Genomic DNA, 24,348 nt, shown 5'->3' on the forward strand with positions numbered 1-24,348 from the left:
AGGAGGTAGGAAGACAGAGAGAGAGGGAGAGGAGAGGAGAGGATAGGAGAGATGAGGAGATGACAGATGAAGGGACAGGAGAGGAGGGAAGGATAAAAAATAAATAGGAAAAGATAAAAAGAATGGCAGAAGGAAAGAGAGTGAAACAAGAAAGAAAGGAAAGAAGGTAGGAAGGCTGAAGAAGGAGCAGAGAGGAAAGGAAGAAGAGAAAGAAAGAAAAAGAGAGAGAGGAGGTAGAGAGAAAGTAGGAGAGAGAAGAGAAGGGGGGATAGGAGAGGGGCAGAGAGGAGAGAGGGACAATAGAAAAAGAGACAAAGGAAAACAGAAAGACAGAGACAGAAAGGAGAGGAGAGGAGAAGAAAGGAGAGGAGAGAAGAGGAGAGGAGAGGAGAGGAGGGAGAAGGAGGGAGAAGGAGGGAGAAGAAGGGAGAAGAAGGGGAAGGACAGAGGGAGGGTGGGAGAGTGGATGGGTGGGGGAAAAGGAAGGAGACAAAAAGCTAAGACACTCTCAATCACATATTCTACATTCAGTGAAGCTATCTTTCAGGAATGATGTAAAAAGAAAGATATTTCATAGACAAAAGAAAACCAAAAGTATTTGTTACCATCTGATTTACACTCAAAAAATAGTTGAAGGAAATTTTTCACCAAGAAAGGACATGTCAGAAGGAATGGAGCCTCGGGAACTGTGAACAAGGGGAAAACCAGCAATATGGCTGCAGAGAAACCGGGCCACTCACATGCTGCTAGCAGGGATGCCAAATGGTATAGCCACACTGAAAACCAATTTGTCAGTTTCTTATAAAACTAAATCTTAAATTTTTCTATATTTTCATTTTATTTGAAAGGCAGGGATGTAAGATGTTACCACTGGGGAAAACTAGAGAATGGAAACACAGGATAACTCTGTAGTATTTATGATGATGACACTGCAGCTAAATTTTTCTGAAAATAAAAGCTTTAATTACAAAAAGCTACCACTATGTTACATTCCAGGTCTCACAGAGTCTTGCTTCAATAGTACTTCAAGTAATAAGTATCATTTCAAACTCACTCAAATTGCAAAGGAGGCAGTCAGTTGGTGAGAAAGCATTTGGGTCACTGTCACTTCCCAATGATGGTGCATGACTTGCTGTCTCAGTGCTTGCTTCCAGGTTGCCCTGTAGTTCTTCCAGCATTTCTATAAATAAAATATTTTCAAGCACTGGAAAGTAAGACAATCTCAACCAGAATTCTGTATCAGGCAAAACAACCCTTCAAGACCAAACGGGAAATACATTCTCACACAAGGGCAACCTCGAAGTGCTTGTTATACATTTTAAGAATAATTAAAGGGAAATCTTCAAACAAAAAAGAAAGATGAGTCAATCTTGGGGCATCAAAATGGAAAAGAAAAAAACGAAAGCAGTTCAAAAAAAATGTTTGTGGGTTGGCGCCGCGGCTCACTACGCTAATCCTCCGCCTAGCGGCGCCGGCACACCGGGTTCTAGTCCCGGTCGGGGCGCCCGATTCTGTCCCGGTTGCCCCTCTTCCAGGCCAGCCCTCTGCTGTGGCCAGGGAGTGCAGTGGAGGATGGCCCAGGTGCTTGGGCCCTGCACCCCATGGGAGACCAGGAAAAGCACCTGGCTCCTGGCTCCTGCCACCGGATCAGCGCGGTGCGCCGGCCGCAGCACGCCGGCGCGGCGGCCATTGGAGGGTGAACCAACGGCAAAGGAAGACCTTTCTCTCTGTCTCTCTCTCTCACTGTCCACTCTGCCTGTCAAAAAAAAAAAAATGTTTGTGGACAAAGTGGATCACTCACATATGGCTGGTAGGAATACAAAGTGGTACAATTTCTCTGGAAAAATCACCTGGCAGCTTCTGGGGCTGGCACTGTGGCATAGTGGGTAAAGCCACCGCCTGTAGTGCCAACATCCCATATGGGCACCAGTTTGAGTCCCGGCTGCACCACTTCTGATCCAGTTCCCTGCTAATGCACCTGGGAAGGCAGTGGAAGATGGCGCAAGTCCTTGGGCCCCTGCACCCACGTGGGAGACCTGGAGGAAGCTCCTGGCACCTAGCGTCAAATGACTGGCCTAGTTCCGACCATTGCCACTTGGGGAGCGAATCAGCAGATGGAAGACTTCCTCCCCCACCCCAGCCTCTGTAACTCTGCCTTTCAAATAAATAAATAATTTAAAAAATAACCTGGCAGCTTCTTATAAAACTAAGCATGCAATTACCATACAATCAAGTATGTGCACTCTTGTACATTTATCCAAGACACATCACAACTTGGGTTTACACAGACACCTAAATGTGAAAGGTCACAGCAACTTTACTTCATGAATCAAAACTCAGAAACAACCCAGATGTCCTTCCACAAGTAAACAGATAACCAAGCTGTAATATATCGATCCTGTGGAATATCATTCAGCAATAAGAAAGGACTATTGATACATGCAACAAATTGGATGAATCTCCAGAGAATTATGCTGAGGCCAGATGGCTATAAAAAAGTAAGATGAGGGGCTGGCACTGTGGTTGTAACAGGTAAGGCCACCACCTGCAGTACTGGCGTCCCTTATGGGCACCAGTTTGAGCCCTGGCTGCTCCACTTCTGATCCAACTCTCTGCTATGCCTTAGGAAAGCAGTGGAGGATGGCCCAAGTCCTTGGGCCCCTGCATCCATGTGGGAGACCCAGAAGAAACTCCAGGCTCCTGGCTTTGGATCTGCTCAGCTCTGGCCACTGAGGCCATTTAGGGAGTGAACCAGTAGATGGAAGACTTTCTCTCTCTGCCTCTGCCTCTCTGTAACTCTGCCTTTCAAATAAATAAATAAAGTTTTTTTTTTAAAAAAAAAGACATCCTGCTGTTAAAAGAAATGTGTATCTGGGGCAGGCGCTATGGCATATTAGGTTAAGCTTCTGCCTGCGGCACTGGCATCCCATGTGGACACCAGTTCAAGTCCTGGCTACTCTACTTCCAATCCAGCTCCCTGCTAATGTCCTGAGAAAAAGCAGTGCAAGACGGCTCAAATGCTTGGGCCTCTGCACCCACGGGGGAGACCTGGAAGAAGCTCTTGGCTCCTGGATTTGGATGGGCCCAGATTGCAGCCATTTGGGGAGTGAACCAGCAGATGGAAGACCTCTCTGTCTCTCCCTGTCCCTATCTGTAACTCTGCCTCTAAAATAAATAAATGCATCTTTTAAAAACAGAAAAGAAATGTGTATCTTGACTATGGTGGTAGATATCAAACTTACTCCTATGACAAAACCTAATGGAGCTAAATGCATACATACAGATTAATACAAGTAAACTAGGGAAACCTCAGTAAGATCTGTGAGTTGTATCAATGTCAGCATCTTGGTTGTAATGTTCTATTACATTTTGGAAAATGTTACTGTTGAGATAAATGGGCAAAGTGTAAAGGATATTATTTCTTACAAATTTCAAATTAGCACAAAATTGAAAGTTAAGTTTAATAATGAACTGCCACTAATTTTGCATTAAAGATGTTAATGGGCCTAGGTTAAACAGTGTTACCTGTACCACATATCATTTCAAACTTACCAAAATCAGGAGAAATGGAAGCAGATGAAGAGGCAGCAGCTTGGTCACTGTCATTTCCAAATGAAGGTGGGCAATTCATTGCCTGCTGGTTGTTTTCCTGGCTTCCTTCTGCATTTCCTGGCACCTCTATGAGTATAACTTTTTCAAATACTGAAAGACAAGAACTCCCAATCATGAATTGTAGACTGGGCGAAATAACCTTTTAGGAAAGAAGGGAAAATGAAGATATCTCCACAAAAAGAAAATTAAAAGATTTGGTCCCTGGCAGATTTAGCTACAGGAAAATCTTCTAAGAGAAAAGACATTACAGAAGAATTCCAGTATCTTGGAACATCAAGGAGCAGGGAACACAATGGAAAGACCAGAAATATAGATGCAGAGAAATTGGGTCTCTCCTACATCACTATTGGAAATACAAAATAGTGCAAGCTCTCTGGACAACTGTTTGGCAGTTTCTCATACAATGAAACATGCTATTATCATAAGACCCAACAATTGTTCTCTTGGTATTCATGATAGAAAAATTAAAACTTATATTTACACAAAAACCAGTACATAAATGCTCATAACAGCTTTGATTGCAATATCAAAAAACAGAATTAAAAAAACCTGATAGATGTCTTTCAAAGGGCAAATAGTTTTTCTGAATTGTTCATATTTTATATCATGAGATTCATCAATATAAAGGAACTATTAAAAATGAAAAATTGGCCAGCGCCACAGCTCACTAGGCTAATCCTCCGCCTGCGGCGCCCGCACCCCGGGTTCTAGTCCCGGTCGGGGTGCCGGATTCTGTCCCAGTTGCCCCTCTTCCAGTCCAGCTCTCTGCTGTGGCCCGGGAGTGCAGTGGAGGATGGCCCAAGTGCTTGGGCCCTGCACCCGCATGGGAGACCAGGAGAAGCACCTGGCTCCTGGCTTCAGATCAGTGCAATGCGCTGGCCTCAGCGCACCAGCCGCGGCGGCCATTGGAGGGTGAACCAACGGCAAAGGAAGACCTTTCTCTCTGTCTCTCTCTCTCACTGTCCACTCTGCCAGTCAAAAAATTAAAAATAAATTTTAAAAATTAAAAAAAATGAAAAATCATGGGGCCTGCACTGTGGCGCAGCAGGTTAAAGCCCTGGCCTGAAGTGTCGGCATCGCATATGGGTGCTGGCTTTAGTCCCAGCTGCTCCACTTCCGATCCAGCTCTCTGTTGTGGTCTGGGAAAGCAGTAGAAGACAGCCCAAGTCCTTGGGCCCCTGCACCCACGTGGGAGACCTGGAAGAAGCTCCTGGCTTCAGATCGGCACAGCTCCAGCCATTGCAGCCATCTGGGGAGTGAATCAGCGGATGGAAGACCTCTCTCTCTGTCTCTACCTCTCTCTGTAACTCTGTCTTTCAAATAAATAAAATAAATCTTAAAAAATGAAAAATTGCATTTATACAAACATGTGTACATGAATATTCACAACAGCATTATTCCCAATATATAAAATCTAAAGTAAAAAAAGCCAGATGTTATTCAATAGGTGAACAGTTAAACAAAATGTAGTATACAGGCAGTATACTGCTCAGCAATAAAAGGAATAAATTATTACTACGTGAGTTTCCAGGAAATTAAGTTGAGTGATAAAAGCCAATCTCAAGTGCAATGCCACTTATATAATCTGAAGAGACAAGATGGAGAAGAGCTCCTCGGCAGCCAGATGATGGGGATGGGTCAATGGGGGAAGGAAAGGGAGACCTGAAAAAGATAGGTGTGGTTATCAAATAGTGATCTGAAGCTCTAGGCATGGCAGAAAGTGATCTCTCCCTTGGCTGTGGAGGTAAACACACAACCTCACTCACAAGATGAAAACGCCAAACACTAACCTGTTAGAGACAAACACACACCTGCACACACAAAGGTACACAAGGAAAGCTGAGCACATTTCAATAAGATGTGGATTATATTGATGTCGACATCTGGTTATGATATTTTATTATATTTTGGCAAAATATTACTATAGAGGGAAACCAGGTAAAGAACACAGAAGAGCTGTCTGTATTATTTGACAGCAGCCTCTGGTTCCAAAACAATTCAAAATAAGAAGTTTAATTTTTCAAAAGCAATCACAAAGAACTAATTAAAGAATGCTGCTGAATCGACATTCAATACTTGGAACATGAAGCATTTCAAACTCACCAAAACAGGGTACAGCAGTGCCAGATGAAGGATCAACATTGGTGGGAACGATATTTCCCAATAAAGCTGGGTAATATCTTGTCTCAGAGCTGTCTTTCAGCACATTTTCTCCATCTTCTGGCACTTCTATGAGGACAACTTTTTCAACTCCTGAAAAAAATAACACTGAATCATGAGTGTTTCTTTCATCTAGAAAAGATGAAAAAAGGTATTTGCATACAAAGGAAAACTAACTGAACCTGTCTCTAGCAGACTTACCCATAAGAAGACTAAAGGGAGGTCCTCAAACAGAAAGGGTGTGATGAAGTAAAGAAACGTGGAGCAGCAGGAAGGAAGGAAGAACAGAGGAAAGAAAGATCATACCATTGGGGCAGGGAAGGGATTCCCCAAGAGAGTGTGGTATGGCTATCAAAGGGCAGGTTGATAAAACTACTCAGGAATAACAAGGGAGGAACCGGGACAAGCATTTGGCACAGGGTTAAGAAGCCATTGGGATGCTCATACCCGATACAGTGCCTGGGTTCAACCCATGGCTCTGCTTCCAAGCCAGCTTCCTGCTAATGCACATGTAGTGAGGCAGCAGGTGATGGCTCAAGTACTTGGGTCCCTGATGCCCACATAGGAGACCTGGGCTGAGTCTGGGTTCCTGGCTTCAGCCTGGCCCAGTCACAGCTGTTGTGGGCCTGTGGGTAGTGAACCAGTGGACAGAAGAGCTATGTATGTGAGTGTGAGGCAAGGTGGGGGGGAGTGGGCTTGGAAATAAATCAATAATGTTTAAAGTGTGAGAAAGTATTGACACCCACCACAACCTATGTGAGTCTTCAGGCATTTATGCTGACTGAGAAAAAAAAATTATAAAGACCACTATTAACCATGGATTAGGGAACAGGCAGTCACAAAGGATAGAGAGGTGGGCGTGGTTATAAAAGAGCAAGATGAGGCCACCTGGTGGTAAAGAAAACGCTCCATATCTTCACTGTGGTGGAAAAAATCAAACCTACTCAAGTAAGAACTTTACATGGAAATAAACATAAACACACACAAATTACTACAAGTAAACCCAGAGGCATCTCAGTAATGACTGTGAATCACATCAGTTTCAATATCTTGATTGTGTTTTTGGAAGATTATTTACTGCTGGGAGAAATGGGTAAAGTGTAAAGGCCACCACTTCGTATTATTTCTGACATATACCTGTAAATCTCAAATTACTTCAAAAAGATGTAATTATAAAAACGAGCTACAACCAGCTTACCCTAAGGATACTGATGGGTCCAGATTCAATAATGCTACTTGTAACAGGTATCATCTGGAATTCAACAAAATTAGGCAGAATACCAGCAGATGAAGGTGCAGAACACTGGTTACTGTGATTTCCCAATAGGGTTGGGTCATTTATTGCCTCGGGATTGTTTTGCAGGCTGGTTTATAGTATTCCTAGCATAACTACAAGAAAAACATATTTTGCAGGTGCTTAAGGAAAAAAGGGTGTCCAGTGCTGTGGTCTACTAGATAAAGCCACTGCCTGCGATACCAGTATCCAATGTAGGTGCCACTTTGAGTCCCAGCAGCTCCACTTCTGATCCGCTGCTGATAATGTGCATGGGTAGCAGCAGAAGATGGCTCAAATGCTTGGGTCCTTGCACACACGTGGGCAACATGGAAGAATCTCTGGGCTCCTGCCCTTGGTCTGCCCCAGCCCAGGCCATTGAGGCCATTTGGAGAGTAACTCAGTGGATTGAAGATGTCTCTCCCTCTCTCTACTTCCCCCCTCCCATAACTCTGCCTTTCAAATAAATAAAATGAATCTTTAGGAAAAAAAACTTCTCAACTATGAATTTATATGTAGTAATAAACTGAGTAATGTGCAAGAAATAAAGACATTCTTACATGCACGAAAACTAAAATTACCGCTCTTAGACTCACCCTTAAAGAAAGGCTCAAAGTAAAACTTCATATAGAAAGGGTATGATGAAAGAATGAATAAGTGAGCATCAGGAAAAAAGAAGGAACAATGCAAAATGGAGAGGAACATAGATTATAAGTGAGAATGAAAAATGGTACAGCCCTTTTGGAAAACACTTTTTACCAGTATATTATAAATTGAGACACGGATTACAATATGACCCTGGATTGCATGTCAATTTATGCCTAACCAAAAACAAGTAAATGAATGTTCACTGGGCCTTTATTTGCAATAACTCAAAATTATAAATGCCCCAAATGTCCTTCCAGGGGTGATCGAAGGAGCAGCGTTGTACATCAACACAATGGAAAGGTATTCAACAGCAAATAGGAGAGAATTACTGATACATGCAAGACCAGGTAATAACCTTGAGGAAAAGGCATGCCCAGAAGGTTACTAACATTTGATTCCATTTAAACAACATTCAAATGACAAAATTACAGAGTGAAGTCAGATAACAGATCATCAGTGGTTAGGATGGAACAAGTAAGAAAGGAGGACCAGGGGGAAGTGGTTGTGGTTAATAAAAGGCAATATGGGTGATACTTGTGGCGATAACTTTCTGTATCATGACTGTGGTGGTGGACAAGATGAAATCATCAAATACTAAACACCCACTTGAACACACAAGATACACAAGGAAAGCTGAGGACATCTCATTGAGATGTGGATTGCATGGGTGTCCATATCCTGGTTATGATATTTTACTGTTTTGGCAAAATATTACTATTGTGGGAAACTGGATAAAGGACTGCTAGATCTCTCTGTTTTATTTCTGACAGCAGCCTCTGGTTCCGAAACAATTCAAAATGAAAAGTTTAATTTATAAAAAGGCAATCACAAAGATTTAACATTAAGAATGGCAATGGAAATAGATTCAATAATAATAGATACCATTTCAAACTCACCAAAATTGGAAGTATCATTCGGAAATGAAGAAGAAGCATCTGAGGTAGTAATATTTCCAAGGAAAGTTGGACAATACTTTCTATGAGCATTCTCTCTCGTCTCGTTTTCTGCAGAGTATGGCACTTCTGTAAGTATAATTCTTTCAGCTCCTGAAGGAAAAGAACAGAAATTCAAGAAGTTGAAGCTATCCTACTGGGGAAAAGTGAAAGAAACATTTTTTCATACAAAGGAAAACTAACTGAACCTGTCTCTAGCAGACTTACCCATAAAAAAGACTAAAGGGAAGTCCTCAAACAGAAAGGGTGTGATAAAGTAAAGAAACGTGGAGCAGCAGGAAGGAAGGAAGAACAGAGGAAAGAAAGATCAGAAGTAGGGTGTGCTCAGATATTGCCACTGGGGATGTAAAAAGGTAGACTCTTCTGCACAACTGTTAGGTAGTTTCCTGTAAAACAAAACTTGCTATTACTATAAGCACCAGCAAGGGCAATTGTGACAGAGAAAGGAAAAATTTAGGTTGGTAAAAACATCAGTACATGAATGTTCATAGCAGTTGATTCCTAGTATCAAAGACTGGGGTGGCAGAGGTAGGGGAACGACTGCCCTTCAACAGATGAATACAGAAAAATATTGCATACCCACTGGGGCAGGGAAGGGATTCCCCAAGAGAGTGTGGTATGGCTATCAAAGGGCAGGTTGATAAAACTACTCAGGAATAACAAGGGAGGAACCGGGACAAGCATTTGGCACAGGGTTAAGAAGCCATTGGGATGCTCATACCCGATACAGTGCCTGGGTTCAACCCATGGCTCTGCTTCCAAGCCAGCTTCCTGCTAATGCACATGTAGTGAGGCAGCAGGTGATGGCTCAAGTACTTGGGTCCCTGATGCCCACATAGGAGACCTGGGCTGAGTCTGGGTTCCTGGCTTCAGCCTGGCCCAGTCACAGCTGTTGTGGGCCTGTGGGTAGTGAACCAGTGGACAGAAGAGCTATGTATGTGAGTGTGAGGCAAGGTGGGGGGGAGTGGGCTTGGAAATAAATCAATAATGTTTAAAGTGTGAGAAAGTATTGACACCCACCACAACCTATGTGAGTCTTCAGGCATTTATGCTGACTGAGAAAAAAAAATTATAAAGACCACTATTAACCATGGATTAGGGAACAGGCAGTCACAAGGAAAGAGTGACCTGAGAGAGGTGGGCGTGGTTATAAAAGAGCAAGATGAGGCCACCTGGTGGTAAAGAAAACGCTCCATATCTTCACTGTAGTGGTGGGAATCAAACATACTAGGTAAGAAATTTATATGGAAATAAACATAAACACACGCAAACTACCACAATTAAAACCAGAGATAGCTCAGTCATGACTGCATATCATGTCAATGTCAATATCCCGGCTGTGTTTTGGACTCTAGCATTGAAGATTACTTACTGCTGGGAGAAATGGGTAAAGTGTAAAGGCCACCACTTCGTATTATTTCTGACATATACCTGTGAATCTCAAGTCACTTAAAAAATGTAATTGTGAAAACGAGCTACAACCAGCTTACGCTAAGGGTACTGATGGGTCCAGATTCAACAGTGCTACTTGTAACAAGCATCATCTGAAACTCACCAAAATTAGGTAAAATACCAGCAGATGAAGGTGCAGAGCACTGGTTAATGTCATTCTTCAATAGAGTTGGGGTACTCGTTGCCTCCGGATTGTTGCTTTGCAGTGTGGTTTCTACTCTTCCTGGCATCGCTACAGGAAGAAGATATTTTTCAGGTGCTTAAGGAAAAAAGAAATTCTCAACCATGAATTTACACAGAGCAAAACACTGCTGAGAAAAGTACAAGAGGGTCAGCGCTGTGGCGCAGTGGGTTAAAGCCTTGGTCTAAAGCGCCAGCATCCCAAATTAGTGCCGGTTCAAGTCCCGGCTGCTCCTCTTCCGATCCAGCTCTCTACTATGGCCTGGGAAAGCAGTAGAAGATGACCCAAGTCCTTGGGCCCCTGCACCCACGTGGGAGACCCGGAAGAAGCTCCTGACTCCTGGCTTCGGATTGGCACAGCTCCGGCTGTTGCAGCCATCTGGGGGAGTGAATCAGCGGATGGAAAACCTCTCTCTCTGTCTCTACCTCTGTAACCCTTTCAAATAAATAAAATAAATCCTTTTTTTAAAAAGTACAAGAAATAGACATTCTTATATGCAGGAAAAGTAAAATTATTTACCCCTTTAGACTCATCCTTTCAGAAAGGGTGAAAGAAAATATTCATACCAAATGGATATGATGAAAGAATGAATCTTTAAACATCAAGAAGAAAGAAGATATATCACAAAGAGGAGAAAATCTCATACATTACTGGTTGGAAGCTAAATTGGAACAGGCCTTTGAAAAAAATTTTTGCAGTTTATTATAAAACGAAACACAGATTACCATATGACCCTGAATTTCATGTCAATTTATGCCTACACAAAAACAAGTACATGAATGTTCATTTGGTTTCACTTGCAATAGCTCAAAATTAGAAACGCCCCAGATGTTTTTCGAGATGAACCAATGAGCCAACAATTGGTCATCAACAGCATGGAATAGTACTCAACAGCAAAAAGGAAGGAACTACTGCTACACACAACACCTGATAGCAACCCTGAGGAAATTCCATCTAGTGAAGAAAAGGTTATGTAACATTTGATTCCATTTAAACAACACTCTAATAACAAAACTACAGAAAACTAAGTCAGATAACTGATCATCAGCAGTTAGAATGGGACAGGGTAGAAGGAAAGACCAGGCGGAGGTGGTTGTGGTTAATAAAAGGCAATATGGGTGATACTTGTAGTAATAATTTTCTGTATCATGACTGAGTGTGGATATATAAACAAATTCTTGTGATAATACTGCATAGAACTAAATACACACATGTGTTTATACACATACACACAAACATGGATTCAGTCTACAAATGTCTGATTGTGATATTATACCGTAATGTTACAATATGTTATCATTGAGGGAAATGGATAAAGCATAAACTGAATTTCTGAATACATATAGATCTGAAATTACTGAAAATATAAACTTTTTTTTAGTTCAAATGGAAAACAGCTAGGTGCCAGCATTGTAGCATAGCAGGTGAAGCCTCTACCTGCAGTGCTGGCATCCCACATGGCCACCCGTTGGAGTCCCAGTTGATCCACTTCCAATCCAGCTCCCTGCTAATGTACCTGGGAAAGCATGGAAGATGGCTCAAGTGCTTGGGCCCCTATACCCACATGGGAGACCTGGAAGAAGCTTCTGGCTCCTGGCCTCAGCCTGCCCAGCCCTTGCAGCTGTTTGGGGAGTGAACCAATGGATGCAGATCTCTCTCTCTCTCTCTTTCTCTCCCTTCTCTCTGTGTGACTCTGCCTTTCATTTCAATAAATAATTTTTTTTTAAAAAGAAAACAGCTATCACTGACTTGTAATAAGGATTTTGATGGAAAATAAATTCTCAACTGCAAATTCTTTTTTTAAAAAATTGTGCAGATAAACTTCTTTTTTCTTAAAGATTCATTTACTTGAAAGTCAGAGTCACACAGAGAGAGAAAGAGAAGCTGGGGGGGGGGTCTTCCATCTGCTGATTCACTCCCCAATTGGCCCCAACAGTCAGATCTGCACTGATCTGAAGGCAGGAGCTTCCTCCAGGTCTTCCCACGTGGATGCAGGGGCCCAAGCACCTGGGCCATCTTCTACTGCTCTCCCAGGCCACAGCAGAGAGCTGTATCAGAAGTGGAGTAGCTGGAACTCAAACTGGTGTTCATATCGGATGCTGGCACTGTAGGCAGCAGCTTTATCTGCTATGCCTCAGTGCCGGCCCCAACTGCAAATTCTATACCCAGTGAAACTATTCTTGGAAAATATAGGGGAAATAAAGACATTTTGTAAAAGATTTATTTATTTATTTATTTATTTGAGAGTCAGAGTTACAGACAGAAGGAGGGAGAGACAGAGAGAAAGATTTTCCATTCACTGGTTCACTCTTTAAATAGCCACTAAGGCTGGAGCCAGGCCAATTCAAAGCCAGGAGCCAGAGCTTCTTCCAGGTCTCCTACATGGGTGCAGGAGTCCAAGCACTTGGGCCATCTTCCACCACTTTCCCAGGCCACTAGCAGAAAGCTAGATCAGAAGAGATCAGCCGGGACACAAGCTGGTACCCTTATGGGATGCCAGTTACCCCAGGCAGAGGCTTAACCCGCAATGCCACAGCACCAGTCCCGACAAAGACATATTTAACAGGAATGAAATCTAAAACAACCATAAAGCTAAAGAAAATTACTCAAATACAAAGGAATTTACGATAGAAAATTTGTAGCATCACCAAAGATGAAAGGAAAACACAGAAATATGGATGTGAAGAAAATGCATCACTCATAAATGGTACATACTCTAGAAAACTGTTAGCAGTTTCTTAGAAAATTAAACATACTATTACCATAATGCTTGGCAACTTTGCCATTGATTTCAAGAGAAAAGAAAACTTTAGATCTACGTAAAGACGTGCTCTTGGATGTCCACTGCAACTTTACTCCTAATATCCAAAAACTGGGGAAAAAAAAAAAAAAAAAAAAAAAAACAACAACAACAAAAAAAAACAAGATGTCCTTTCAATGGACAAATTGTGCACAAATGGGCAACTGTAAACACATTGTGGCACATGATATCATGGAATACAATTCAAAAGTAAAAAGGAGGCAGAGTGGGCATTTGTGCAGCAATTAAGATCTCAATTGGGATCCTCACATCCCATATTAGAGTGGCTGGGTTTGAGTCCTAGCTTTGCTCCTGATCCCAACTTCCTGCTAACATACACCCTGGGTCCACATGATGATGACTTGAATATTTGGGTCCCTGCCACCCACATGGGAGACCTGGATCGAGCTCTCTCTGTCTCTGCCTCTCAAATAAATAAACGAAAATTTTTTTAGAAAACAAAAAAGGAAGGTTGGGCATTGTGACACAGCAGTTAAGCTGTCACCTAGGATGCACACTGGAGTGCAGGTTTGAGTCCCAGCTACTCTGCTTCCAATCCAGCTCCTTGCTAGTGCCATCTGGGAAGCAACAAATGATGGCTCAAATACTTAAGTCCATTGCCACCCACGTGGAAGACTGGAATGGAGTTCCTAGCTCCTGGCTTCTACCTGGCCCAGCCTCGGATGATGGATGATCTCCCTCTGTCTCACTCTGTCACTCTGCCTTTTTTAGAAAAGAAAAAGAAACCACTCATACATACAACAACCTGGATGAATGTCCAGAAAATTATGTTGAGTGAAAAGTGCCAGTACCCAAAGATGACATATTGTAGGATTCCCTTAATATAACTTTCTTGAAGTAAAGAAAATATACACAGAAAATAGATCAATAATTACAGGTGTTAAGGACAGGGTACGTTAGAAAGGAAGGATTACATAAGGGAAGTGAATGTAATTATCAAAGGGCAAGATGAGGCATTGTTTCAGTAATGGGAATGTTCTATATCTTGACTGTGGTGGTAAACATCATTACAGCATCACAGGAAAGCACAGTAGAAAGAGCAGAAACATGAATACAGGTAAATGGTATCCCTTATAGGGAGCTGGCAGGAATGTAAAGTGGTACAGCCACACAGGCTAGCAATCAGTTTCTTATGAAACTAGACATGTGTATGTCCAAACTCTTCAAATTGTGTCTATTGAAGATGTGCAGTATTTTTGCATATAAATTGCTATAGTATTCCCTTCAAAACACCCCTTTAGGGGGTGATAGGCCATGAGGGTTCCCTCCTCTGGAATGGGATTAAGGCCCTTATGAAAGAGACTCCATGCAGTGTTGGATAAACTTGCCCTTCTCCCTCTTGCCTTGTGAGGAGAAAGTGTTTCTCCCCTCTGCAGGATGCTGCTCTCACCAGACAATCAAATCTGTTGGTGCCTTGCTTTAGAACTTCCCAGCCTCTCATGGAAAGCCAAGACACTCTGGCAAAAAAAAAAAAAAAAAAAACTAAATGAAAGATCTCTGTGAGTGAGATCCCAGTGGAAAGAACAGGTCTTCAAAGAAGGAGGTACCTTTCTCTGAAGGGAGGAGAGAACCTCCACTTTGACTATGACCTTGTCTAAACAAGATAAGAGTCGGAGAACTCAGAGGGCTTCCATAGCCTTGGAATCTAATGACTGGAGCATAGGGAGATTACTGATGCCATAAACAGGAGTGTCAATTTGTAAAGTCAACAACAGGAGTCACTGTGCACTTACTCCTCATGTAGGATCTCTGTCCTTAATGTGCTGTACATTGAGACTTAATGCTATAACGAGTACTCAAACAGTATATTTCACTTTGTGTTTCTATGTGGGTGCAAACTGTTGAAATCTTTACTTAATGTATACTAAACTGATCTTCTGTATATATAGAAAATTGAAAATGAATCTTGATATGAATGGAAGGGGAGAGAGAGTGGGAAAGGGGAGGGTTGCGGGTGGGAGGGAAGTCATCGGGGGGGAGGGGGATGCCAATGTAGTCCATAAGCTGTACTTTGGAAATCTATATTCATTAAATAAAGAAAAGAACTTCCCAGCCTCTGAAGCCATGAGAAAATAAATTCTTTCTAGTAGCCAGTCTTTAATATCTTGTTATAGCAGCACAAATGGACTAAGACATCAATTATATATTTTTTAAAGATTTATTTATGTATTTGAAAGTCAGAGTTACACAGAGAGAGAAGGCAAGGCAGAGAAAGAGAGAGAGAGGTCTTCCATCCTTTGGTTTACTCCCCAGTTGGCCGCCAGGCCCAGAATTGTGCTGATCCGAAGCCAGGAGCCAGGAGCTTCTTCTGGGTCTCCCACGCAGGTGCAGGGGCCCAAACACTTGGGCCATCTTCTACTACTTTCCCAGGCCATACCAGAGAGCTGGATCAGAAGTGGAGCAGCCAGGACTCAAACTGGCACCCATATGGGATGCCGGCATTGCAGGCAGCTGCTTTGCCCGCTATGCAACAGCACTGGCCCCATCAATTATATCTTAATAAAGTTTTTTTAAAAAAACTAAACATGCATGGACAGGTGTTGTGATGCAGCAGGTAAGTCATCACTTGCACTTTCAATGCCTGTATCCTATATTGGAGAGTCCAATAGAGTTCTGGCACTTCTGTGTCCTATATAGCTTTCTGCTAATGCATGCTGAGATAGCAGATGACAAATGGACTAAGGGTCTTGGGCCCCTGGAAGACCTATATGGAGTTCCAGGATCCTGGCTTCAGCCCAGCCCATAACTGGCTGTTGTGGGTATTTAGGGATGAACTAGCAGAGGCAAGATCTCTCTCTCTCTCTCTCTCTCTCTCTCTCTCTCTCTCTCTCTTTCTCTCTCTCTCTCTTTCTGCCTTTCAAGTAGATGAAAAATTTTAAATAAACATTTTAAATAATGAAACATGTAACTAGCATATAACCAATAATTATACTCTTGGGAATCTGCATCAGAAAATTGAAGACTTACAGTTAAAGAAAAATCCATATATCAATGCTCATGGTAACCTCATCCTAATAGTCAAGAACTGGGAAAAAATTCCCTTCAATAGATGAACGGCTACACATGGTACACCTATACCATGGGATGCTATTCAGCCATGAAAAGGGAAAAATTACTGATACATGCAGCAACTTGATTAAATCTCCAAGGAATTATGTTGAGTTAAACATGGCAATACCAAAAGGTTATATACTATATGCATCAAATTATATTGCAATATTGAAGTTATAAAATTATAGAACAGAGCAGTGGTTGCCAAGAGTTAGAGACGTGTGAGTGAGGGTGGGTAGGGCCACCAAAAGGGGAGGGGTTTGGTTATAAAAGAACAAATCAATCTTGTGTGATAGAAATGAACCTGTGGTAACAGAAATGTCATAGATCTTGGCTGGTAGTCAGCATATAAACCTTCTCATGTGATAAAACTGTACAGAACTAAATTCACGGACACACATAAATACAACCATAGTTTTATGAGATGTCATCACTGGGGAGATATTGAATGAAGAGTAAAGGGTATCTCTCTATATGACTTCTTACAACTACATGTAAATCTATAATAATCTCAATACAAAGTTTTTAATTGAGAAAATAATTAGCACTAGTTTGCATAAAGGATATGTTCTTTTAAATCGGAAATGAAGGATGTCCTTTAATAATGTGTGCTATTTCAGACTCACCAGAATTGGAAACAATGCAGAAAGATGATGGAGTATGTGGGTTCATGCTCTCATTTTGCAGTAATGGTGGGCAATGCCTCACATCATGGTTATTTGCCAGAGTGGTTTCTCCTGGTGGTAAGACTTTTTCGTGTTCTGTCGTAGTATTTTTGAAATATGAGGTAGCAGTGCTACCTGGTTTGGTACACAGATGTAATGAACACGTGGAGACAATTTTGGGAAGCAGTGCACTGTCCTTGGAGTCTGACGGCTGGAATTTAGGATAATCTTCGGGCTTAAGAAATCCACCCAGAGGCTCAGCCCAAGCCTGGGCTTCCTGATTTTCCTCTGGCAATGTGCTATGATTTCCCTGTCCAGGGTTAAGAGAATAGAGTGAATTAAAATCTTTTCTTTGGCTCCCAGACTTTCTCCTGGGATATACAATCAAAAGTTGTTTTTTGGATTTTTTTTTTAATACAGATGACCTCTAAAATGTCACAACCTAGAATAAATCAACTGTAAGTAAAAATGGAAATTAAAAAGTTGGTTTAAAAAAAAGTTGGTAAAAGCATTCATACCAGCCAGCGCCGCGGCTCACTAGGCTAATCCTCTGCCTACGGTGCCAGCACACGGGGTTCTAGTCCCGGTCGGGGCACCTGATTCTGTCCCGGTTGCTCCTCTTCCAGGCCAGCTCTCTGCTGTGGCCCGGGAGTGCAGTGGAGGATGGGCCAGATCCCTGGGCCCTGCACCCACATGGGAGACCAGGAGGAGGCACCTGGCTCCTGGCCTCGGATTGGCACAGTGCGGTGGCCAAAACGCGCTGGCTGTAGTGGCCACTTGTGGGGTGAACCAACAGAAAAAGGAAGACCTTTCTCTCTGTCTCTCTCTCTTACTGTCTAACTCTGCCTGTCAAAAAAAAAAAAAAAAAGCATTCATACCTACTTTCTCTGCAACATCATTTACCATTGTTAATAGTAAATGCTGTATTTTGATTACATGGTTTTTATTCCTCTTCAACCCTACATTTCAATTACATTTTAGACATGATGATTATTAACATAAAAATGCTTAGTATCATAATTTATCAAACCTAAATTTTAGCATCCTTCCAACCCTTGTATTCCTCCATCTGCTACTGGAGTAAGTATACAGTAGACTTGCTAGCCTCACAAACATGCTGACTCTCTATTACTTCAAATTGGTTGGTATCATTAGGAACTAGAGGTTTATCAAAGTTATAAAAATGTTTCCATAACACTTACACATTTTAGTTTATTAGAAGATTGTTGCATCTCTGAAACAATTTCACAAAGCTGGGTAATTTGTCTGTTCACGTATTCAATAAGTCCTCGTAGAGCCTATAACAATAAGAAATATTTTAGTAGTTCCTATTTAACAAGCAAAGTGACATGTGACGATAGCACTCTGGCAGACTTTAGCCGCTAGACACGACCAGAGCCCTCAGACCTCTGGTCGGCTGCTTGGTGCCTGGCTGGGGGTGACACAGCACCACACTGGCTGAGAGAAGGACCCCGACTCTCTCCTCCTCGACCCTGTGCAGGCACGGAGAGGAGCCCACAAGCTGGGAAGCGCAGGTGCCACAAGCGCTCCAAAGCACCGCGCTTCTCAGAAGGAAGGGGGGCCAGAGAGTCACTCGCACATCGTGATTGACGAGCTAGAGACAGGGGAGCCCTGCACCGGAAAGAGCACCTGATGAAGGTGACTTCGGGATTCTGAGCGGTTTTCAATCAGGTGATCGACACCAACCTTGCAAAACCACTGAGCACTGCCCCTCCAGCACCCACCAGGCGTGCGACAGAGAAAAACCCGAGGATTCTTCTTGAAGTACACAAACATCAGGCCAGACAGACACTCAAATAAGAGGCCAGAAACATTTCCTCACTCATTCACTGTAATCAACATTTACTGAGGGCCCAGCCTTGTCAGAACCACTTGGCTTGGTGCTGGGAACAGGGACGATAATCAAAGCCAGCTCCCGTCCCAGAGGAGCTGTCACCTTAGCAGAGGAGAGAGACAAGAAGAGGAGATTTCAACAAAGTGCCAACCGCCGGGAACAATGACTCCCAACGTGTGGCCCCATCCCCTGCAAGCTTGTGAGAAATGCAAACTCTTGGGCCCACTCACACCCACGGATGCAGGAGCCGGGAGAGTGGGGGCAGCGATGTGGGTTTTAACAAGGCCTCTGGGTGACTGTGATGTGTGTGCAAGTGTGAGAGCCACTGGCCTGTGGCACTGAGGGCAGTGGCACGGGTGCTGGGGGACACAACGGGGTTCAGAGGCTAGCGTTCTGCTGCTTACTAGCTGTGTGACCTTGGGCAAGTTGCTCAACTCCTCTGTGATTCAATGCCCTTATGTACAGAATCAGGATGGAAAGAGCTCGTAGGGCTGTCTTGAGGACAAAAGCACCAGGCTCTGGTGTTGTGTTACCACTGACAGTGAGCTATGGCGTGATGACTGACCCAGCGGTGCTCAGCGGTCTGTCATTAGTGCTGTTAAGAGCAGTGCCACGACACGGGGAAGACCAGGAGCCTGAGCTCTCCCATGAGAGTGGGACCTGCCCCAGGCTGGCAGCTGTGGCAGGCTTTTCAGAGAAGGTGATGCCTGAGGTGAGAACTGAAAGTGAGAGGCACTGACCAGGTGAAGACATGTGGAAGGGCACATAAGACAAAGGGAACAGTACCTTCAAAACACCAGAGCACAAATGAGCATGATATATCTAGGGAACTACTTACAGTTTACTGCAAAGTGGAAGCCTCAGAGGACAAAGTATTAGGCAAGGAGGCTAGATCGGCAAACAGTATCACACTTAGATTTTTTACTCTGAAGACAATCAAAACTCATGCAAAACAGGAGACTGACTCATTTTCAGAAAAGTCCAAAATTAAAAATGGTGGGGGCCTTAATCAAGGTTGTGGTGGTCAGGATAGACAAGAAACTGTCTCCAGTGATATTAAACACAGAGAACCATGAAGACTTGGTGACTGATGGGCCGGGGCTGGGCGGGGCAGAGTGGGGAGTAGCCAAATAAATAATGTCTGGATTTATGGCTTAAATAATTAAGCAGATGATGCAGTTAACCTGAGAGAAAAAAATACGGAAAAGAACATGTTTGGGAGCATAGATGACAAATTCAATTTTGTATATATTATAAAATGTTATACAGCAGGTGGTGATACACACATGAATCTAGACCTGAAGAGAACAGCATAAGATGAACACACAGCTTTGAGTCAAAACTACACTGAACAAGAACCATTGATGAAGAAGGAATTGTTCAGGTAGACTGAGCAGAGAGGGACCAGAGGACAGTACAAATGAACTTAGAAGATACGACTTCAAGGGATGAGTTTTTGGCACATCTGTTACAACACTGCCTGACACACCCACATCCCATATCAGGGTGCCTGGGCTCAAGTCCTAGCTCCACTTCCAATTCTAGTTTCCTGCTAATGGAAACCCTAGGAAGCAGCAAGTGATCTCTGGTGAGACCCATACTGAGTTCTGAGCTCCTAGCTTGTGCCTCTCTCAGCCCTAGCTGTGGCAAGCATTTAGAGGGTGAAGTCTATGTTTCACTTACAGCCACTGAGATTTCTTTAAATTATGTGCTGGTTTTAATTTTATGATTAAAAGAGAGGAAAACAGAAAGACAGTTTAGATAGAAAATATAAATGATTGGGGCTGGCACTGTGGCACAGTGGGTCAATGCCCTGGCCTGAAGCACTGACATCCCATATGGGCGCCGGTTCGAGACCTGGCTGCTCCACTTCTCATCCAGCTCTCTGCTATGGCCTGGAAAAGCAGCAGAAGATGGCCCAAGTCCTTGGGCCCCTGCACCTGCGTGGGAGACCTGGAAGAAGCTCCTGGCTCCTGGCTTCAGATCAGTGCAGCTCCAGCCGTTGCAGCCAATTGGGGAGTGAAACTAACGGATGGAAGATCTCTCTCTCTCTCTCTCTCTCTCTCTCTCTCTCTCTCTCTCTCCCCCTCTCTTCTCTCTGTGTAACTCTGATTTTAAAATAAATAAAATAAAAATTTTTAATAAAAAAAAGAAAGAAAATATAAATGATCTTCAAGGAGCCTGGCTTTCAAGGCAAGGATGGAGGATGACAGCTAAGAGGAAGGGGATGGACAGGAGCCTTATGGTCCCTTTAGGAGCATCGTGAGCCTAGGCCATGGAGGCTGCTCAGGTAAGAGGCACAGTGGTGGGGGCAGCCCCTCCCTGCCTCTCCAGGGCACTTCTATGGGGCCTTCCCGGCTGGGTAAGAGGAACCCCAGTAAATGCTGCGCTCTCTCTAGTGGCACTGAGAAAGTCTCTGCAACCATTTTTAGTTTTCAAAGGGTCTTGGCTCATTTTATTCAAGGAACTTTAAAGGTTAAAAAACTGTCTTTTATATGAACTTTCTTTACCTTTGGGGTATGTAGCTCACAAAATCTTTGATGATTACAAGCTTTACATCAATCTCTATCAAGGAGTTAACTTTAAAAAAAAAGCCTCAGAGCAGGCATTTGGCCCAGCACCTAGGACTAGGACACTGATTGGGACACATCCCATATCAGAGTACCTGGGTTTGAATCCCAGCTCCTCAGCTTCCCACCCAACTTCCTGCTAATGTTCACCCAGGGAGGCAGCAGTGATGGCTCAAGTACTTGGGTCTGGCACCCACATGGGAGAACCAAGTTGAGTTCCTGGTTCCCTGCTTTGGCCTAGCCCAGCCCCTGCTGTTGTTGGCATTTGAGGAGCAAACCAACAAATAGGAGATCTCTATCTCTCCAGTTTTCCTCTCTCTCCCTCCTTCTCTTTCTGCCTCTCAAAATAAATAAATAAATAAATAAATAAATAAATAAATAAAAACAAAGCCTCAGAACCATGTAAAATAGACTTTTAAAAAAAAGTGGGTAAGGTACCATTTTGTTTCAATTAAGACATTCTAGATATGTTTTAGCCACACATTAAATTTCATCCAAATCCACCAATTTCCTTTAAAGATTGAGAAATTAAATACTCAACAATCTACATGGAAAGGACTTAACTACATTTCATCAGCTATGAGTTGCTTTTTAAAAAAATATTTATTTGAAAGGCAGAGTGACAGAGAAGGAGAGACACACAGAGAGAAACAAATAGACAGACAAACAGATCTTCTATTCACTGGTTCACTCCTCAAAAGGCCACAATGGACAGGGCTAGGCCAGGCTGAAGCCAAGATCCAGAAACTCCATCCAGGTCTCCCATGTGCATGGCAGGGGCCCAAGTACTTGGGCTGTCATCTACACTTTCCTAAGAACATTAAGCAGGGAGCTAAATTGGAAGCAGAGCAGCCAGGACTAGAACCAGCATTGCAATATGAGATGCTAGCAGTTCAAGCAGTGGCTTAAACTGCTGTGCTACAATGCCAGTCCCATGAGCAGCTGTTTTTTAAAAAGCTACCCAAAAAATGTGCTTTTATTTCAAATTTTTCACCTTGAAATATTGTTCTAACTAGGAATTTCCTAAGTTTATCACAGAGGGGTGATATTCAGACAGCACTTGACGTGAGGCTGGTGTTGTGGTATAGCAGGGAAAACCAAAGCCAGCATCCCATATGGGCGCTGGTTCCAGTCCTGGCTATTCCACTGCCAATCCAGCTCCCTGCTAACGTGCCTGGGAAAGCAGCAGATAATGGCCCTAGTACTTGGGCCCTGTCACCCACATCGGAGACCTGGATGGAGTTCCAGGCTCCTGGCTTCAGCCTGGCCCAGCCCTGATCATTGCTGCCATGTGGGGAGTGAACCAGCAGATGGAAGTCCTCTCTCTCTCTGTCTCTCCCTCTCTCTCTCAAACTGTCATCCAAAAATTTAAATCTATCTTTAAAAGAAAAAGGAACTTGACACAAGAAAATTTCTATTAATCCAATGATATTAAAGGTGATAAGGAAAATCCTGGCTCAGTAGTTCAGAAAACTTCGTTTGAGAGGCAGAAGTTTAATACTTCACAACAACATTATGATTTTATACATTGGTTTTGATTTTCATCAGAGGAAACTGTATATACATTGTTCTCCTATTAATATTATAAAAATAAGGAGTCAATGTTTAATGCTAGGAGCCAAATTAAGCACTGGAAAACTAACACTTTAAATAATTATCTATATTGATTGATTTTATTTATCACCTACATGCCAAAGGATTTCAGAAGTCATATAAAAGTGAGATAAAGTAAAACCAAAAGCCACATTCATATGGGAATGAAAAATAAAAGTGCTGACTAATAAAGGGGATAAGGAATGAAATTATTATATAAGAACCTAGATTTAAGAAAAGGTACTATTGGGGCAGGCTCTATAACAAAGTGGGGTAAGTCACTGCTTGGGATCCCTAAATACCACACTGGATAGTCAATTTGAGTCCTGGCTGCCTTGCTTCCAATCCAGCTCACTGCTAGTGGGTCTGGGAGGCAATGGATGATGGTCCAAGTGCTTAGGTCCCTGCTACCTACATGGAAGACCCCACAGAATTCTTGGCTCCTGGCTTCAACCTGACCCAGCCCCAGCTGTGGTGACTATTTGGGGAGTAAACCAGTGGAGGGAGCATCTCTCTCTCTCTCTCTCTCTCTCTCTCTCTCTCTGCCATTCAAGTAAATAAATCTTTTCTTTAAAAAAAGAAAAACTGGGCTGATGCTGTGGTGTAGTGGGTAACGTTGCCGCCTTGAAGCACCGGCATCCCATATGGGCGCTAATTTGAGTCCCGGCTGCTCCACTTCAAATCCAGCTCTCTGCTATGGCCTGGGAAAGCAGTAGAAGATGGCCCAAGTGTTTGGGCCCTTGCCCCTGCGTGGGAGACCTGGTGGAAGCTCCTAGCTCTTGGCTTCGAATCAGCTCAGCTCCGGCCATTGCGGCCACCTGGGGAGTGAACCAGCAGATGAAAGACTCCTCTCTCTCTCTCTGCCTCCGCCTCTCTGTAACTCTGCCTTTCAAATAAATAAATCTTAAAAAAAAGAAAGAAAATAAAAGCTACTGGATATTAGTATGGATATAGTTTTTATATATAGTGATGGATATATATATATAGATAGATTTACGTATATGCATGGATTAGCATACATTCATTTATTTCCTAGCTCTGTTCTCTGAGAGGGTGTTGGATCAATAACAAGACAAGGGCAGCAATGAACACATTTAGTGTTCAAATCTTGGTTTCTAAATACCCTTCTCCAATAAAAGGAACCGGGGCTTCTCAAGAGAGGAACTGGGGCATGGAAGGTACAGATAATCCCAGAACATCTCATGATGTCAAAAATAAGAAAGTAGTTGGGGGCTAGCACTGTGACATAGCGGGTAAAGCTGCTGCCTACAGTGTCAGCATCCCATATGGGCACTGGTTCAAGACCCAGCTGCTCCATTTCCAATCCAACTCTCTGCTATGGTCTGGGAAAGCAGTAGATGTCCAAAATGCTTGGGCTCCTGCACCTGCGTGGAAGACCTGGAAGAAGTTCCTGGCTCCTAGCTTCAGATTGGCCCAGCTCTGGCTGTTGCAGCCATTTGAGAAGTAAACCAGTGGATGGAAGACCTCACTCTCTTTCTCTCTCTGCTCCTGCC

At 43.1% G+C, this 24,348-nt stretch overlaps 1 protein-coding gene across 1 annotated transcript in view; it reads right to left on the reverse strand.

The window, feature by feature from the left end:
- BEND2 (BEN domain containing 2) overlaps positions 1-24,348 on the reverse strand; it is a 57,570-nt gene that overhangs the window by 21,642 nt on the left and 11,580 nt on the right. The window contains exons 4-10 of the mRNA XM_070067225.2: positions 18,019-18,114; positions 16,778-17,126; positions 10,202-10,330; positions 8,590-8,739; positions 5,716-5,865; positions 3,553-3,702; positions 1,055-1,180 (exon numbers count right to left, since the gene is read on the reverse strand). Of these exons, the coding sequence (XP_069923326.2) occupies positions 1,055-1,180; positions 3,553-3,702; positions 5,716-5,865; positions 8,590-8,739; positions 10,202-10,330; positions 16,778-17,126; positions 18,019-18,114 (1,150 nt within the window). The remainder of the gene's footprint in view (positions 1-1,054; positions 1,181-3,552; positions 3,703-5,715; positions 5,866-8,589; positions 8,740-10,201; positions 10,331-16,777; positions 17,127-18,018; positions 18,115-24,348) is intronic.

The sequence above is a fragment of the Oryctolagus cuniculus genome, chromosome X, assembly GCF_051225735.1.
Source record: "Oryctolagus cuniculus isolate XC-2025 breed Fujian yellow rabbit chromosome X, ASM5122573v1, whole genome shotgun sequence".
Taxonomy (NCBI): Eukaryota; Metazoa; Chordata; class Mammalia; order Lagomorpha; family Leporidae; genus Oryctolagus; species Oryctolagus cuniculus.